The sequence below is a fragment of the Diceros bicornis genome, chromosome 10, assembly GCF_020826845.1.
Source record: "Diceros bicornis minor isolate mBicDic1 chromosome 10, mDicBic1.mat.cur, whole genome shotgun sequence".
NCBI classification, from domain to species: domain Eukaryota; kingdom Metazoa; phylum Chordata; class Mammalia; order Perissodactyla; family Rhinocerotidae; genus Diceros; species Diceros bicornis.
The window spans coordinates 55,293,098-55,311,351 of NC_080749.1; the positions used below are offsets into that span (position 1 = coordinate 55,293,098).

Consider the following 18,254-nt stretch of genomic DNA (forward strand, 5'->3'; position numbering starts at 1 on the left):
TTCATTTCTAATTTTATTTACTTGAGCCTTTCCTCTTTTTTTCTTAGTAAGCCTGGCTACGGGTTTGTCTATTTTGTTTATCTTCTCGAAGAACCAACTCTTTGTTTCATTAATCCTTTCTACTGTTTTTTTGGTCTCAATATCATTTATTTCTGCTCTGATTTTTATTATTTCTCTCCTTCTGCTGGCTTTGGGCTTTGTTTGTTCTTCTTTTTCTAGTTCTGTTAGGTGTAATTTAAGGTTGCCTATTAGGGCTTTTTCTTGTTTGTTAAGGTGGGCTTGTATCGCTATGAGTTTCCCTCTCAGGACCGCTTTTGCTGCATCCCATATGGTTTGATATGGCATGTTATCATTTTCGTTTGTTTCCAGATAGTTTTTGATTTCTCCTTTAATTTCATCAATGATCCATTGGTTGTTTAGTAGCATGTTGTTTAATCTCCACATTTTTGTCACTTTCCCAGTTTTTTTTTCCTGGTTCATTTCCAGTTTCATAGCCTTATGGTCTGAAAAGATGCTTGTTATGATTTCAATCTTCTTAAATTTATTGAGGCTTGCTTTGTTTCCCAACATATGGTCTATCCTAGAGAATGTTCCAGGCGCGCTTGAGAAGAATGTGTAGTCAGCTGTTTTTGGGTGGAGTGCTCTGTATATGTCTACTAGGTCCATCTCGTCCAGTTTTTCATTTAAGTCTAATATTTCTTTATTAACTTTTTGTCTGGATGATCTATCCATTGCTGTAAGTGGGGTGTTAAGATCCCCTACTATTATTGTGTTGTTGTTGATTTCTCCATTTAGGTTTGTTAATAGTTGCTTTATGTACATTGGTGCTCCTATGTTGGGTGCATATATATTTATAAGTGATATGTCTTCTTGATGGAGTGTCCCTTTTATCATTATACATTTCCCTTCTTTGTCTTTCTTAACCTGTTTTATCTTGAAGTCTACTTTGTCTGATATGAGTATGGCAACACCTGCTTTCTTTTGTTTGCCATTAGCTTGGAGTATTGTCTTCCATCCTTTCACTCTGAGCCTGTGCTTGTCTTTAGTGCTAAGATGTGTTTCCTGAAGGCAGCATATTGTTGGGTCTTGCTTTTTAATCCATCCTGCCACTCTGTATCTTTTGATTGGAGAGTTCAATCCATTTACATTTAGGGTAATTATTGAAATATGAGGGCTGAATGTTGCTGTTTTGTCACTTATTTTCTGGTTCTTTTGCATTTCCTTTGTTTCTTGTCCAATTTGTTTTGGACTGCCAATTCAGTTTGGTTGTTCTGTCTTGATTCTTCTAGTTTTCTCTTTGTTTATCATATGTGGTTTTGCTTTGATTATTTGTTTAGTGGTTACCTTGAGGTTTGGGCAAAAAATCTTGTGTATGAGATAGTCCATTATCTGATAGCCTCCTATTTCCTTATACTAAGTCAATTCAGTCACGTTCCTCTTCCCCTTCTAAGTTGCTCTTGTTATACCTTATTCTATCTTGTGTTGTGGCTGTGTGTTTACAGTGATGAGGTTAAATTTATTTTTGGTGAATTTCTTCCTTTGATCTTTGAGTTTAGTATTTAAGTGGTTGCTAACCTATTCTGGTAAAGATCTACTATTTCTCTGATTTTGTCTACCTACTTTTCTCCTTCCTCCAAGCTTTGTGTTCCCTTTCTCTTCTTTTTTTCAGGCCTGAGGGCCTTCTTGAGTATTTCTTGTAGTGGGGGTCTCGTGGCCATGAACTCCCTTAACTTTTGTTTATCTGGGAGAGTTACTATTTCTCCATCATATTTGAAGGATATTTTTGCTGGATAGAGTATTCTTGGCTGAAAGTTTTTGTCTTTTAGTATTTTGAATATATCATTCCAGTCTCTTCTAGCCTGAAAAGTTTCTGTTGAGAAATCCGCTGAGAGCCTGATGGGAGTTCCTTTGTACGTTATTTTTTGTTTTTGTCTAGCTGCCCTTAATATTGTTTCTTTGTCGTTGACCCTGGCTAGCCTTACCACTAGGTGTCGTGGTGAAGGCCTTTGTCTGTTAATATATATAGGTGTCCTGTTGGCTTCGCTTACTGGTATTTCCTGCTCCGTCTCCAGATTTGGGAAATTTTCAGCTATTATTTCCTTGAATAGGCTCTCTGTTCCTCTTTCCCTCTCCTCTCCCTCAGGAATACCTATAATTCTTATGTTACATTTTCTAATAGAGTCAGATATTTCTCGGAGTCTTTCTTCATTTCTTTTTAGTCTTAGTTCTCTCTCTTCTTCCATCTGGAGTATATCTGTATTCCTATCCTCTAAAGTACTAATTCTTTCCTCCATATTGTCAGCTCTGTTCTTTAAAGATTCCAGATTCTCCTTTATCTCCTCCATTGTGTTCTTCATCTCCATCAGCACTGATTGGTTTTTCTTTATGATTTCAATCTCTTTTGTGAAGAAACTCCTAATCTCATTGAATTGTTTGTCTGTGTTGTCTCGTATTTCGTTGAGTGTTTTTATGATAGCTATTTTGAAATCTCTGTCATTTAGTTTATGGATTTCTGTGTCTTCGGGGTTGATTTCTGGGTGCTTGTCATTTTGTTTCTGGTCTGGTGAGTTCATATATTTTTGCATTGTGGTTTCTGTGTTGGTTTTGTTTTTCCTCATCCTGGAAGTCTCTGGTTGCAATTTCCACCTGCCGCCACTGTCTGGTGGTAAAGGGCTGTGTAGTCTAAGCCCCCTGTGCTCTGCCCCGGTTTTTCTGCTGCGATCCGCAGTTTTTTTTTCTTTTTTTTCCCCGCTGCGATCCACGGGTCCAGTCCAGGTTGATCAGGTCTGCCTCGGATCGCTAGGTCTGGTCTGGTCGAGCTGCAGACTCCGGGTTGCGGGGAGGGGGGAGCTCTCTCTTTTGCCCTCTGGGTCCCTGATGTGGGAGGCTTCTCGTTTGCCCCTCTTTATCCGCTCTCTGGGGTGCTCAGATGTTGATGGTAGCCCTGTGGCTCCTCTGAGTCCTCTGTGCGGGAGTTTCCCACTGGCTGAGAGCGTCCGAAGAGCCACGGTTTCCCCGCCGAGGGCTGCCCCTCCCCCCTCTCTGGGCCGTGCGGACCGGGATCGCTGATCTGATGGGGAGGGAGTGGAGTTCTCCTTACCTCTCCCCACTTCCTCCGGGGGCCCAGCACGTTCCGCTCTCAGATGTGCCGCAGTGTGGATCCCTCCGCTCTAGGTTTTCACTGTCTGGGATTCTGTTGTTGGTCTGTGGCTGTTGCTTTTGTTGTATCTTGTGGGGGAAGAATTCACGGGAAAGCTCACTCCGCCATGATGCTGATGTCACTCCCCTCAACTGGTATTCTTTAATTCACTCTATATCAACAGTTTATTTTGCTATTCCCCTAGTGCTGGATATTTAGTTTACAATAGTGAAAAATTAGAAATGATGTTGAAATGAACATTTCCCTTAAAAAAAAAAAGCTCTTGCAGCACATTACCATCTTTCCTTCTCCTCTATGCTGCTCCTTTCCAAAAACAGATACCACACACCACACATACACAGAATATTCTATGGCATCGTTTTTGCTTATGACTGTTTTCCCAAACTTTCAGGTCATGAGCATCATCTAAGAGTGCGAGTCTCAGACTCCTCTCAGGACTTGGATTCAACAGGTCTGGGATAGGGGCTTGGGAACCAACATCTTTAACAAAGTACTTAAGTGATCCTTTACATTAGGTAAGTTTGAGAAACACTGGCTGCAGCATCAATGGCCAAACTTTTTCTGGGGAGTCATTCAAATCTGGTTCTACTCATTCGAAGTCATCCAAGATAAATCTTCTGCACTTGTTTTTCTTCTGGTCTTTCCTTTTGGTCAATCTTTCCTTCTATCTGTCTAAATCTTAGTAATTCTTCAAAGGTCTTTTTAGTCCCACCTTCTCTAATAACTACATAATTTAGCACTCAGTTATTCTCTATTAAATAGATTCTTATATAATGCTCTAGTTTTGTTTTCCTGACTAGATTGTAAACTGAGAGTTACTGTTTCTTATGTGATACATTAATTTAATGTTTCTGATTAGATTCTAATAATTTTATTTATTTATTTTTCCCCCAAAGCCCCAGTAGATAGTTGTATGTCATAGTTGCACATCCTTCTAGTTGCTGTTTGTGGGACGCAGCCTCAGCATGGCCAGAGAGGCGGTGTGTCAGTGCGCGCCTGGGATCCGAACCCGGGCTGCCAGCATGGGAGCGTGCGCCCTTAACCGCTAAGCCACGGGCCGGCCCTGATTAGATTCTAAACTAGGAGTAGAACCCATATTTTCCATAAACTTGGAACACAGAAGTTCAAAAAAGAAACTTTATGGCTGAAATGCAGGACATCAAATACATAGTTGCCAAATATAATAATCTCATAAATTAAAAAAGAAACTTTAGTTCTAAGAATTAATTTTCATATAGGGCTCTTAATTCTGTGAGCCATCCTTTTACCATCAAAGGCAAAGCTTCTAAAATCTTATAGATTTAAAAAATAACTCCACTCCAGGAGGCCATTTGAACTTTAAACACTTGAATGCCTGACATTTTGCAGTCTATCCTCACATACTTGTAAACAATATTGCTTCTTAATTTTTTTTTCTACTTGCTATATCCTGGTATATTCTTACATGTCAACATCTACAGCTATCTATATCTAGATCTATAGCTCTATTCATATATCTATATCTTATGGCCATATGGTATTCCATTTTTGGAGGATGCACCATAATTTATTTTTTAAAAAATACTCATAAAGTGCTTACTATGTGCCAGGCACTATTCCAAGCACTACACATATATTAACTTGTTTAGTTCTCCTAACAACCTCATGAGGTAGGTACTGGAATAACATCATTTTATAGACACTAGCAGACTGAGGCACAGACAGGTTAAGCAGCTTGCTTAAGTTACATAGCTATTAACCAGCAGAGCAGGGGTTCCACCTCAGGCATCTATGTAGCTCCATAGCTCCACAGTCTGTTCTTAACCACTAAACACACTGCCTCTCAGAATTTACAGTTCCCTCTGTGTGGAAGGCTGTTCCTTTTGCCTAAGATGCCAAAAGCTCTTCTCCCAGATCTTGCATGGCTGCATCGTTCCTGTCATTTAGGTCTTAGCTTAACATCATTGCCTCAGAGGGGCCCTTCCGGACCAGTTAATCTAGTTACTCCCCATTTAGTTCTTATCACAGTATCCAACTTCATTTTCATCATAGAACTTATAAATACCTAGTATTTTCTAATTTATTATTTTTTATTAGTTTATTAAATTAATATTATTTATTATTTTATTTATTTGGTATCTTCCCAATATAATGAAAATAAGGACCTTTTCTGTCTTAACATCATGTTTGTAGAGCTGAGAAAAATGCCTGGCACAGAGTATGTGCTCCATAAATGACTGATGAATAAATGAGTGAGTTTATTTTACCAACCGCTTACTGACGGACACAAGGTTGTTTCTAATCTTTCACTACTATAAACGTTTGAGTATCTACCTTATCACTTTCTTATAAATTCCTGGAAGCTGAATTTCTAGGTGAAAGGTTACACATGTTTTTAAGGCTTTTGATACATATCATATGACTCTTCAGAAAGGCTGCTCCAATTTATCAGCAGTGGATTAAAAAGTTCATTTTACCACACTTGCTCCAACACTGGATGTATAGTTCTTTTAAATCTTTACCAAATTTGACAGGCAAAAAGACAATATTTACTTTACATTTCTTTGGTAATTAACATTGTTGAAAACGTTCTCAGAAGTTTAATGACCGTTTGAATTCCTCCTTTTGTAAACCACCTATATTTATGTCCTTTGCTCCTTTGTGTTTGTATGTTCATCTTCTTCATATCGACTTGAAAGAACATTTCACATATTAGGGATATTAACTATAGTACTTCAATAAAGGTAATACTTTTCACCCTCCACCACCCAACTGCTCAATTTATTTAGATAAAGAGAAAGAGTCACTAATTTATAGATTTCTCAAGCTTGCTGACACATATGTTAAAATTTGATAGGAGCCAAAAACTTGAGCATTTTTCTACTTCATTCACTTTACTTTGAAAAAGTTCATTTGATTGAAGAATAGTACTACAGTAAAACCCCACCATAAGTGTGGTCCAAAAACTTGATTGTATAAAATGAATGACTGAATTATTGTAAGTTAATGAATATAAATGGAGGGCTGGAGAAGAGCCAATAACCTCCTTTATTATATCTGAATTGTTTTCAATACTCTTAAAAATAGGGTAACTAGGGGCCAGCCCGGTGGCATAGTGGTTAAGTTCACGCACTCTGCTTCAGTGGCCTGGGGTTCGCAGGTTTGGATCCCAGGCACAGATCTAAACACTGCTCATCAAGCCACGCTGTGGTGCTGTCCCACATACAGAATAGAGGAACACTGGCACAGATGTTAGCTCAGTGACAATCTTCCTCACCAAAAAAAATAAAAATAAAAATAAAAAAATAGGCTAACTAAATAACACAAGTTCTTTTGGTTGTTGTTAGTAGACTTTCTAACATAGACTCAAGAGAAAGCAGGTCTGTGGATTAGTAGATGAAGGGCTGAGTCTGGAGTCTATCCTACTCATTCTCTCAGAAGCAGGATCAAAGTAAGCTGAGGCTGAGGAACGACGACAGCTACTACCACTGCTCGCCCCTAGCCAACACGTGAGTCATGCAGTTGTAAGGAAACTACAAGGCTGGAGTGAAGGAAAAGATGAGAAAGATGCACCTCCTTCCACAAAACAGAATATACCTTTCAGATATAACAACACTTCCCTGCGACTACTAAAATTAGTGGTCAGAAATATCTGAGCCAATGGATTCTTCAAACATGACCTACTCCACCCCCATTTTCTTTGGGGCTTTTTTCCTTTTGGGGCCTCTCTCCCATCTTTCACCCGTTGAGTGAGGGCAGGGGAGGAGGGAGCAACAGTATCTGGGTTTAAGAGTACCTGCATTGTAGCATCAGTGGGATGTTCTTCTGTCCGAGATTGCCAGACCAAGGTCTATATCAATAGTCTCTTACCACTGAGCAAACAGTTTTCCCTCTACTTAAAATGTGGTTTCTTAACCTTTTTTAGAGAATAAGGATTTTTAAAAAATCCCTCATAATATTCTATCTGTGTACTTCCTCTACCCATTCTGACATCCACTAATACCATTAAAGAAATAGTGTCAAACTTGATAATGGGTCAAATTCCTAGACTCCTAATACAAGAACTGGCATCTTGAATCCTCCAGCCTGTATTTGGCTTGCTGAAAGGAAGCAGGATCTCTAGCTGTAGAATAGGGGCTGAAGGTCATGTGCTGGTCGAGGATGAATCCTGGGCTCAGAGTGGCACTGGCAGCCACAGGGAGTCTAAAGAGGTGCCTCAGAGGCCTAGTCGAGCTGAGAAGATGGGCTTCATGCCCAGAGCATTCGCTTCAATAGAGTAGCTCTGCCTTTATATGTTCTATATACTGGGGTTTCATGTAAGATTTCTTTTAAATAAAAAGGTTCTATAGCTGCTTAAAAAATGCTGAAAATCTCTTGCGTTATACTAAATGAGTTGAAGCTCATAAAAGTGAAATGACTTGCATAAGGTTACAGGGTTAAAGCAGGTTATTTTTATTATGATTTATTATGAGTTATTGTTGGATCAATGTGGCTGTCTCAATAATACACTAACAAGGCACTGAGAAATTTAAATTAAATCTACTGAGTTTTAATATCTTTTTATGAAAAGAACTCAAATGATCCAAACCAAATTAGACCAATTTTTCTTGAGTAGACAACAATATGCCGGAAGGTAAATAACTTGCAAGTAAAAAGCAATTTTAACATATTTAACATCTTTTAAACTCAGTTTTGATGAAATAAAAAGAGGCGATTGCTGAGGCTTCTGGTCCAGCCTATACTTACAATTCAGGAGGGCACGAATATGAGAAATACCCATTTCTTCCTTCTATTTTTAGGTTATTGTGATAAACTATGTTTAATATACTTTTTACTTTTAAAATCAGGTTCATAGGGCCATTGACTAGAAAAACGAAATTTAATTCTAATACACAGCATTTCAAATTCAAAACATGATCAGAGTTTCCCATTGACCATCATATTTTGGGAATATGACTTAGTCCAAAAAACCAAACCAAACCAAAACACAAAGAGATTAAAGAAAACTGTTAATTTTATCTTGTTTGTCCTCAATATAAATTCTAAAACAAACAAATAAATCATGTCTAGTGCCTACCTGAGCCATCAGTGGGAACTGAACTAGCATTGATTCCAGAAAGACCAAACAAAGGACATTCTCGATCTGTGTTGACATGACCCCATTTGTGACATTTAATGCACCTCACATTTCGAACCTGAGGAACAGTGAACATTATTTTGGTTATTAAAATACTAAAAGTCTAACCAGTGTTCAACTCCCCACTCCTTGGTAGAGTTTAAGTTAAATTACTCTCATGTTTAAAAGATCACCAGGTAAAGAATCTCCATAATTATATTTGGTAATTAAATACAAATACTACAATCTTTTACTATAAATTCTGCCTAACAGATAAGCTGAATCCTATTTCTTTTTGACTGTTACTTGGTGGCAATAAAATAATGTCATCCAAAAAGAAATGGTAAAATACCAAAAAAGAATTATGTCATGGCTTAATTTTAAATTCTCTAATTTTAAAAAGTTAACCTTTAAAGTTTCAATTTCCTAAACCAGGGGTTGGCACACTTTTTCTGTAAAGGGTCAAATAGTAAATATTTTAGGCTTTATGGGCCAGTAGTTGCAACTACTCAACTGTGCCAATGGAGCAAGAAAGGAGCCACAGACAACACGTAAATGAATAAGCAAGGCAGTCTTCCAAAAAATGTTATTTGTAACAAGGATCTGGTCCTCTGGTGATAGTTTGTCCCAGTTCTAAAAAAATAGTTTTACATCTTTTCTTGACCTTGAGCAAATTCTCCAAATTCCCTGAAAACTATAGAGACCATTATCATTATAACCCTTACTACAAAGCTTCGATTCCCACTTTTTATCAGTCTACTACACTTAATATTTTCTCCCTTTAGACCTTCTATTATTTGATACAAACAGAAACCAGAGAGCCCTTTATCAGCTTAAATATCTTTTGGACAATAATATAAAGAAGTATTTATTAAATAAAAATTACTCTTACAGAGTAAAATACATGTCACTTGCCTGAATACCAAAGGGCTGATCTCTGATGTTCATGTCATCTTTGGCATATCTATTAAGTAGAGAAAATGTACAAACACAATATTAAAAATAATTTAATAAATTAAACAGCAGTTATTCTGAAAAATATTTTTACAGTTCTAAGTACATCAGGAAATGTAAAACTTCAATAAATATATAGAACTATAAAATATTTTTAGTATTTCCCAACACCACTTCATTATTAAATGTCCAGTCTGATGATTTGCTATTTAAAAAAATGAAAACATATATAAAGCTAAAGACCATGATCAAGCAAATTAGGTGCACAGGATAAATCATTAAAAATACCTTTTCTCATTAGTTGTCTTCTCTAGTGAATGAAAAGGCAATGAAATGGGATATCAGATAAGTTTAATGATACATATTTTTCATCTTAAAAGAAAACCAGTTCTTACTTTTCTCGTGGGGCTCCTTTCTGCCATTCAAATTTGTATTCAGTCTCTCCTTCTGTTTCTTCTTTCTAAAAACATCCATTAAAAAGTCTTTCAATTTTTCTATAAAATTACAATCTATTGCAAGTAAATCTAAACATAGAAAATAGTACTTTACCTCTTTGTTTTCTTGATTGCACATCAAAAATATGGCGGGGAAAAAAAGATAGGTCAAGTTAAAAACTTCAACATAAAAGTCTGCTATCATATATTACACTATGATATCATGGTATTTAATTCTAACTTGTAAGAATTTATTGATTTGACTTTTTTTCTTCTTTCACAAGATAAAATTCAAATCACTGAAGGACAAAATACAATATTGAATAATAGTATTTAACAAGTATGTTAATTCCTAATTTTTAAACTTCTACATTTTTCATTGACAGTGAATATTATGCTTTCTATTTAGAGGTTTACTCAGTAAGGACTAAAGATATATATTCAAATTATAAAAGAATAAATGCACTTCTGCTGACGTTGATATTTTTTCCTTCCCAAAGGACAAGTCAAGAAATATTACTAGATTAGACAATTTTTAGTATTTATTCTATTGTATTAATTACAGTATTATTTTTTTAAATTATCTTCACAGAATAATAGCAATTTTAAAAGGTGAAAAGCAACTTTAAAAAAATTTCTTTCATAGCAGTCCTCAATCTTTAGTTGCAAACACATCAAAGACTTAAAAAAAATGAAACAAGGGGCCGGCCCTGTGGCATAGTGGTTAAGTTCGGTGTGTGCTCCACTTCGGCGGCCCAGCTTCGTGGGTTTGGATCCTGGGCGTGGACCTACACCACTTGTCAGCCATTCTGTGGTGGTGACTCACATATAAAGTAGAGGAAGATGGGCACAGATGTTAGCTCAGGGCAAAGCTTCCTCAGAAAAAGAAAAAAAAAAGGAAATAAGGCAACTACCTTTTTTAGCTCCTGGTGGGGCCTCGTACATGAAATTAAGGCCATTCTTTACACGTTCATCGCCCATAAGCAATCTAAAAGAAACAAGACATAAAGTTAACAATTTTATGCAGGAGGTAAAAATTACAGAATATCTGCACCTCCTCCCAAAAAAGCCCTAAGGGAATTAAGATAAAATATTTTTGTTAGAGATAAAGTTCCAAAACTTTCCTTCATTGACTAGATGATACCTGAAATATCTGTATGGAAATTCAAACAGTGCTGCTTCTTTAGTAACTAGTTGTAAGTTTTGAGACTTTCTCATTACCTGAGAGATCCTCTCAACAGAAAAGGGGAAAATGTCATGGCCACTCTCACACGCTTTTCTTAAACCCTGAAATGCTGTGGAAATAGTGAAGCTTTCAAATCCTATATGTCAGTACAAATTTGGAATTAAGTTAAATAGTGCCAATATTTTTTCTTAATCGTGAGGAATCAAACAGTTTTGGAAAAATGAATCTCTACGGAATTTCTTTAGGAAATCAAACCCAATTAATGCTTGTAAGAGTCAAAGTCTATGCGCGAATCAAATTCTTTAGTGAGGCCAATGAAGAGAGAATAGTTTAAACATATTCTACAACAGGTTTACTATGACGAAATCAATGTCTGCCGCACCTCAAAAATTCTGTTATAACATTGAAGGTTCCCTGTTTGGGTTCTGTTTAGAAAAATATGCTGTGCTTTCTAGAAAAAATTTCTCCAACAAATTGAATGACTCATTTAGTTACAGTGTTTTTTTTTTTTTTTTTAAGATTTTATTTATTTTTTCCCCCCAAAGCCACAGTAGATAGCTGTATGTCATAGCTGCACATTCTTCTAGCTGATGTATGTGGGACGTGGCCTCAGCATGGCCGGAGAAGCGGCGTGTCGGTGCGCGCCCGGGATCCGAACCCGGGCCGCCAGCAGTGGAGCGTGCGCACTTAACCGCCAAGCCACGGCGCCGGCCCAGAGTTAAAGTTTTAATTCATAAGATCCAAATAAAGTACTGATTATAAAGACAGTAGCTCAAAAGTGAATAGAATTTCCTCTTATATCTGGAAAAGGCAATCATAAATGATATACTACATGATTATAATTCTTCTTTTCTTATTTCCATTGGAGTTTGTAAAGAACCATAAAAAAGAAGAGAGCAAAAGGATGAAGGAATCTACATCCACAATAAAATATTATTCAGCATTAAAAAGGAATGAACTACTGATACATGCTACAACATGGATGAACTTGAAAAACATACTAAGTGAAAGAAACCAGTTGCAAAAGACCATATATTATATGATCTCATTTAAATGACACGTTCAGAATAGGTGAATCTACAGAGAAAGAAAGTAAATTAGTGGTTGCTTAGGGTTGAGAGATAGAAGGGTGGACGGGGTGTGGGAATAGGGATTGACTGCTAATGGGTATAAGATTTCTTTTTCAGAAGACGAAAATGTTCTGAAATCAGATTATGGTGATGGTACCAAAACTCTAATTGTATTTAAAACCAACATACACTTTAAATAAGTGTAAAAATTATATCTTATATTAACACCATTTTAAAAATTAAAACCAAGGACATGAAAAGCTCAACATCACTAGTTACTAGAGAAATGTAAATCAAAACCATGAGGTGCCCCTTCATGGTCATTAGGATGGCTATCATCAAAAAAAAAAAAAAAGAAAAGAACAAACATTGGCAAGGATGTGGAGAAACTGGAACCATTGTGCATTTACTGTGCATTACATAAAATGGTGCAGCCAGTATGGTAAACAGTTTGATGGTCCTTCAAAAGCTAAACATAGAATTACCATAGGATCCAGCAATTCCAATCCTAGGTATACACCCAAAGGAACTGAAAGCAGGGACCAGAACAGACATTTGTATGCCAATGTTCATAGCAGCATTATTCACAATAGCTAAAAGTAGAAGCAAGCCAAGTGTCCATCGATGGATGAATGGATAAACAAAATGTGGTATATACATACAATGGAATATTATTTAGCCATAAAAAGGAATGAGTTCTGATAAACGCTACAATATGGATGAATCCTGACACATTATGCTAAGTGAAATAATAAGCCAGACACAAAAGGACAAATATTGTATGATTCCACTTATGTGAGGTACCTATATTAGGCAAATTCATCGAGACAGAAAGTAGAATAGTGGTTACCAAGGGCTGGAGGGGAGGGAGAAAAGGGAGTTATCGTTTAATGAGTATAGAGTTTCTATTTGGGGTAACGGAGAAAGTTTTGGCAATAGATAGTGGTGATGGTGCACAACACCATGAATGAAATTAATGCCACTGAACCATACACTAATTTTATGTTATACACATTTCACCAACAAAAGCATTTTATATTGAAACAAAAATAACATAAAATCAAAACTGGAGGATCAATTTCCACTTCATGCAAAATTCAACATGTATATAAAATAAAAGGTAAAGCTATGATGTTGGTATTTTTAACTTCAACTAAAAAGCAGTAAAAATTCTTTTTTTTTTTTTTTTGCCATTGACTCTAAGCAGAATGAATGTACAGATTCTTTGACATCCCATTAAATCCTTTTATTTATCTAGTCAGAATAATATCTTTAAAAAGGTATGTAGGGATCAATATTCATAAAGATTAAGAAACATCTAGGACAGTAAAAACTTAAAAGAGAAAAAACAGATTATTAAAGAACAGAATTAGCTATCTTTTGAAAGAGGAAAAAAAAACTTCGCAAATCACCAATTACTCACAAATTTGCATTTGAACAACCCAACCTAGAAGCACTGAACACACCTAGTGCCCAGATCCTGGTTTCTAAATATCTTTCTCCAATAAAAGAAACCAGGGTTTCTTGGAACCTGATTGATTCCAAGGAAAAATAAAAGACAGGAAGTGGTGCCAGGAAGTGGTTTAAAAAGAAAAAAAAAAGATGGGGCATGTTAAATGGATATAAGATCCAAGCTAATAGAGTGGTCAAAGGTCAAAACTGGAACAATTTGAGCAACAAAATAAATAACAGTATTGGATTGTAGCCCATTAAATAAATATCTGAGTCCAACTGATAGATACAAATGATTAATTAAATAACTAAATGAGGGAAAGGGGAAATTCTTCTTTCCAGCGGAATTCAAATTAAAAAAAAAATAGAGAGGGAATGAGAGAAATAGAAAATCACCGTTAGAATACCACAGTAATAACTGATGCAGGCAGGATCCACCCACGGATGCTAAAATTAGTGGGCAAAAGTTCAAGGAGAAGCAGGATATTTGCACAGCTTCAAATATTTATTAATTACACAGGGGGAAAAAAAGTAACTCTTTTCTTCTTGAGATAAAGAATCAACATGATCACTATGATCTGTTTCAAGCCTACTTTTCTACCTCCACTATATCTTTATTGGTCTAACTCAACTATTGGCTGTTTCCTGAACACCCTCTCTACTTTCCTACCATGCTGATCTTTAATATGCTTTTACTATATGTAAATCAGGGTTTCTCAACAGTGGTGCTATTGACACTTTGGACCAGATCATTCTTTGTTGTGTGGGGCTGCCCTGTGCATTGCAGCCTGTTTTGCAGCATCCCTAGCCTCCACTCACTAAATATTGGTAGTGACAACATCCGAGTTGTGACAATCAAAAATGTGTCCAAACATTCCCACATGTCCCCTGGGGGGCAAGAATGGCCCTCAGTTGAGAACCACTGATCTAAATCCTTATCATTCTTCAAGTTCAGCTTAAATGTGACCTCTTTCATGAAGTCTTCCCTTCTTACCCCAAATGGAATTATTCTGTCCTATGTTAGCATGCTATAATTTTTAAAGCAGTGTGTTTTCAATACATCAGTTATTATATTTAGCCTTGAACTATATGTATATATCCCTTACCAGATTTTCTTGAGGGTACAAAGAAACTATGTACCACACTTTTATAGGCCCCAACAACACCATTTCTTATCTTGCAAGAAGTAGGTACTCAATAAAAGTTAACCAGATTAAATAAAATTAGTGAGAAAAGTACTTAATTGAACTAAAAGTTTTATTTCTTTAATTTTGCTCTTGATATACTATATTATATTTTAAAGAGAGTATTTAGTAATAGTTTAGTATTACTTTGCTTAAGTTCCATATTTTGATGAAAAACAGGACTGAGTGGAAGAGAAAGTATGGTCTATGTAACTGAAGTACCACTACTCACTTGCTTGATTAACCCAGAGAAACCAGCTTCAGAGTGAGACTTGCAAATACAAACATACAGCTACAGGGCAGGTACTGTGTTGGAATAAACCAATGAATAGCTCTAGCCATGATCCCGCCATTAACAGAACAATGACATGCAGGTCAAGTAGAGACACTTCACTTTACTTCTTGAAGCTGTCCTGCGCATCTATTCATCTGAGTATATATTAAAGAAACATCTTTGTAAGACGTGTCAGCAGTTCCAGTATAGATTTTCATTGTTCTTCTAAGCTTTGCCTAATTTGGAACTTGCTCACAAACTGTATTTGGAGTCACATCAATCTATATTTTATGCGAATGATGGGTTAGGTTGGAAAAAGTGGCCATCTGCATAATGAGTAAAGATAGTTCACATGAAAAGAACAGAATTCTGTCATTGGGGCATTCAATTAAAAAAAGCTGATTTAATATTTGATTCAGTAAGGGATCATTCTCATGCAATTGATTATTCTAAAAACACCAGTACAGTGGAATTTCTTACCTATTATCATATGATTCTTGTTCTTTAAGATACTGTTGCATTAATTCTTCTTGTTTCTTCTTATCATATGATATTTTCTGTTCTGCCATCCATACCTAAATTAATGAAGTAAAAATTTTAAATGAAATAGCTGGATTTAAACTAAACAGGAAGTTTGCTTTTCTCTTAAAATAAAATATAAAATGCTATTGTTTACAGTTTACAACATAATCTATTTTGGTTATAATGACATCATCACAAAACAACAGCAGAAAAATCTGATTTGTGCCTTAACATAAGTCCTTAAATCAAACCATTCAAAATAACTAAACTTCCAGGCAAAAATGTCAAAGTTGAGAATCACTCTGAGCACCTGTGGTACAACAGCTTCTTGCAGGCAGTCCCTGTGTTATTTCAGAGAAGAAAATGACCATTTCCCTACATGGAATATGTCTAGTCTAGAAAACTCTTTAGCACAGGGCACAACCAGTAGGGTTAAACAATGCTTACGAATGCCACTGGGTGTCATTGACACGCTAAAAGAGGAGAAATGGAGGACAGGGAGGAGAAAAGAAGGAAAGGAAATGAAAGGTAGTTGGAGAAAAAAGGAAGAGATGAGAAAAGAAATCAAGAGATAAGACAGAAGTGCATCAGATGTCCTGGAGTCGCTCAGGGATACCAAGACCACAAGCTGAATGTGTCCCTATGTGAAATTCTCAAAATCATAAAAGTGGTGAAGGTAAAAACCCACATAACTTATGCAAGGATATTTAATCATGTTACTTCCAGGTTTAAAAGGTACCAATGCCTCCCTACCACTTTTAGAATAAAGGACAAAATGTTTGACAGCCATTTAACATATACAGCAAGTCAAAACTTTCTTTTCAAACATGTCAAGTTTTAAGAAGGTAAATTTGAGGACAAATACTCATGTGGAGAAAATTATATGTAATTATAAACTGTGGGTGGGGGCAGATAAGTGTGGGGAGGAGGGTGTGGGACAAGATTGCCATTATTCAATTTTAGAAACAAACAGGGGTAATTAGTATGTTAGTAATGCTGACACAGGAAGGTTCTGTCGGGACACAGTTTGAGATGCAGACAAGAAAGATTAATATGGAGAAAAGAGCAAAAGCAGAAATTTCTTTTGGTATAAATTCCTGAAAGTTTCTTCTACTGACTTCATATTTATAACGTTATAGTCAAAGAAAAATCTACACTTGGGATAGGCAGTAAAAGGGAAATGTTTGGAATTTTCACTGTAGCTCAAAACGCAAACAATGCAACAGAGAAATGTAAGGTGTCACTGCCTGGCAGAATAACATACTAATAATAACATTCTAATAAACAATATAGTCCTTCTAACAGAATAACTACCATTTAATTAAAGCTTTAGATTTTACAATTATTTTACTAGTCTCGATTGCTCAAGAGTTTAAATACATATTGAGTAGTTATCATGGACTGGAATAAGAAGTAATAAAATATATTCTTGCCTTCAAAATGCTCAGAATCTGCTAATAGAAAATCATACCGACTTTTCTGTATGTTTGAACTATCTCATAACAAAAAAAGAAAAGATACTAATTGTGTAAATAAACCATAACAATAAAGTTTGATATTTGGATAGTAGAAATACATACAAGATGAAGAAATAGAATAAGACAGTGATTAACTTTAGGGGGGCGCGGAGGAAGGCTGGTATAACAGAATGCTTTATGACAGGTTTTGGTTTTTAAAGTTACGTTTTTCTTAAATTAAGAAACTATATTCACAAGTAGTCAATGTTATCCATTTCTTATATATCCTTCCAAAGATGTTCTAATGCACATACACATAAAATATATATATAAAACACACACACACATTCTTTTCTCACTTTTTATAAATGGTACCACATAATGCATGCAGGCACATACACGCTACATACAAAATAAAATTCTATATCATGGAGATCATTCCCAGATCAGTAAACAAAAAGCTTTCTGGTTTTTTTGAGGGCAGGGGGGTGAATGTCATTCTATTGTGGGGCTATATCTATCATTTATTTAACCAATCTCCTACAGTACTGACGGGCATTTAAGAAATTTCCAGTCTTCTCTATCACAAACTCTCTGCCACAAATAACCCTGTACACAAGTAACTTCACAAACATTAAGCAGAGTTTTTTGTTTTTTTTTTAAAGATTTTATTTATTTATTTTTCCCCCAAAGCCCCAGTAGATAGCTGTATGTCGCAGTTCCACATCCTTCTAGTTGCTGTATGTGGGACGCGGCCTCAGCATGGCCAGAGAAGCGGTGTGTCGGTGCGCGCCGGGGATCCCAACCCGGGCCGCCAGCAGCGGAGCGCGCAGACTTAACCGCTAAGCCACAGGGCCGGCCCTGGGCAGAGTTTTGAAGAGGATCAAAACTCTGCCAAGGAAAACACAGAGCAAGATATTACTGGCAGAGGGAACAACGCAGGCAAAGGCCCAAAGGTATAAAAGAGAAAGTAAGTAGTTTGATATTACTGGAATATTAAATCTGAGGTAGGAGAATAGCAGTAGATGAAGAATGAAAAACTGGAGCCAGATTACTTGGACTTAATCCTGGAGAGAGAGAGAGAGAGAGAGAGAGAGAGGGGGGGGGGGGGGAGGGGGGGGAGGAGGGGAGGGGGGGGAGGGGGAGAGGGAGAGGGTGTGTGTGTGTGTGTGTGTGTGTGTGTAAGATTAGCCCTGAGCTAACACCCGATGCCAATGCTCCTCTTTTTCCTGAGGAAGACTGGCCCATCTGGCCCATCTGTGCCCATCTTCCTCTACTTTATATGGGATGCTGCCACAGCATGGCTTGACAAGCAGTGCATCGGTGCGCCCCCGGGGATCCAAAGCTTCGAACCCTGGGCCGCCCAAGGTGAGCCTGCACACTTAACCGCTACGCCACCAGGCCAGCCCCAATCCTGTAGTATTTTAATAGTGAGCTGGAAGAGATCAGATTTGTACTTTAAAAAG

At 36.7% G+C, this 18,254-nt stretch overlaps 1 protein-coding gene across 1 annotated transcript in view; it reads right to left on the reverse strand.

Annotated features, from left to right (window-relative positions):
- Window positions 1-18,254, reverse strand: part of CIR1 (corepressor interacting with RBPJ, CIR1) — a 44,009-nt gene that overhangs the window by 23,429 nt on the left and 2,326 nt on the right. Inside the window, exons 2-7 of the mRNA XM_058549280.1 lie at window positions 15,290-15,384; window positions 10,558-10,631; window positions 9,759-9,769; window positions 9,605-9,669; window positions 9,171-9,219; window positions 8,217-8,334 (exon numbers count right to left, since the gene is read on the reverse strand). Coding sequence (XP_058405263.1) covers window positions 8,217-8,334; window positions 9,171-9,219; window positions 9,605-9,669; window positions 9,759-9,769; window positions 10,558-10,631; window positions 15,290-15,384 — 412 coding nt within the window. The remainder of the gene's footprint in view (window positions 1-8,216; window positions 8,335-9,170; window positions 9,220-9,604; window positions 9,670-9,758; window positions 9,770-10,557; window positions 10,632-15,289; window positions 15,385-18,254) is intronic.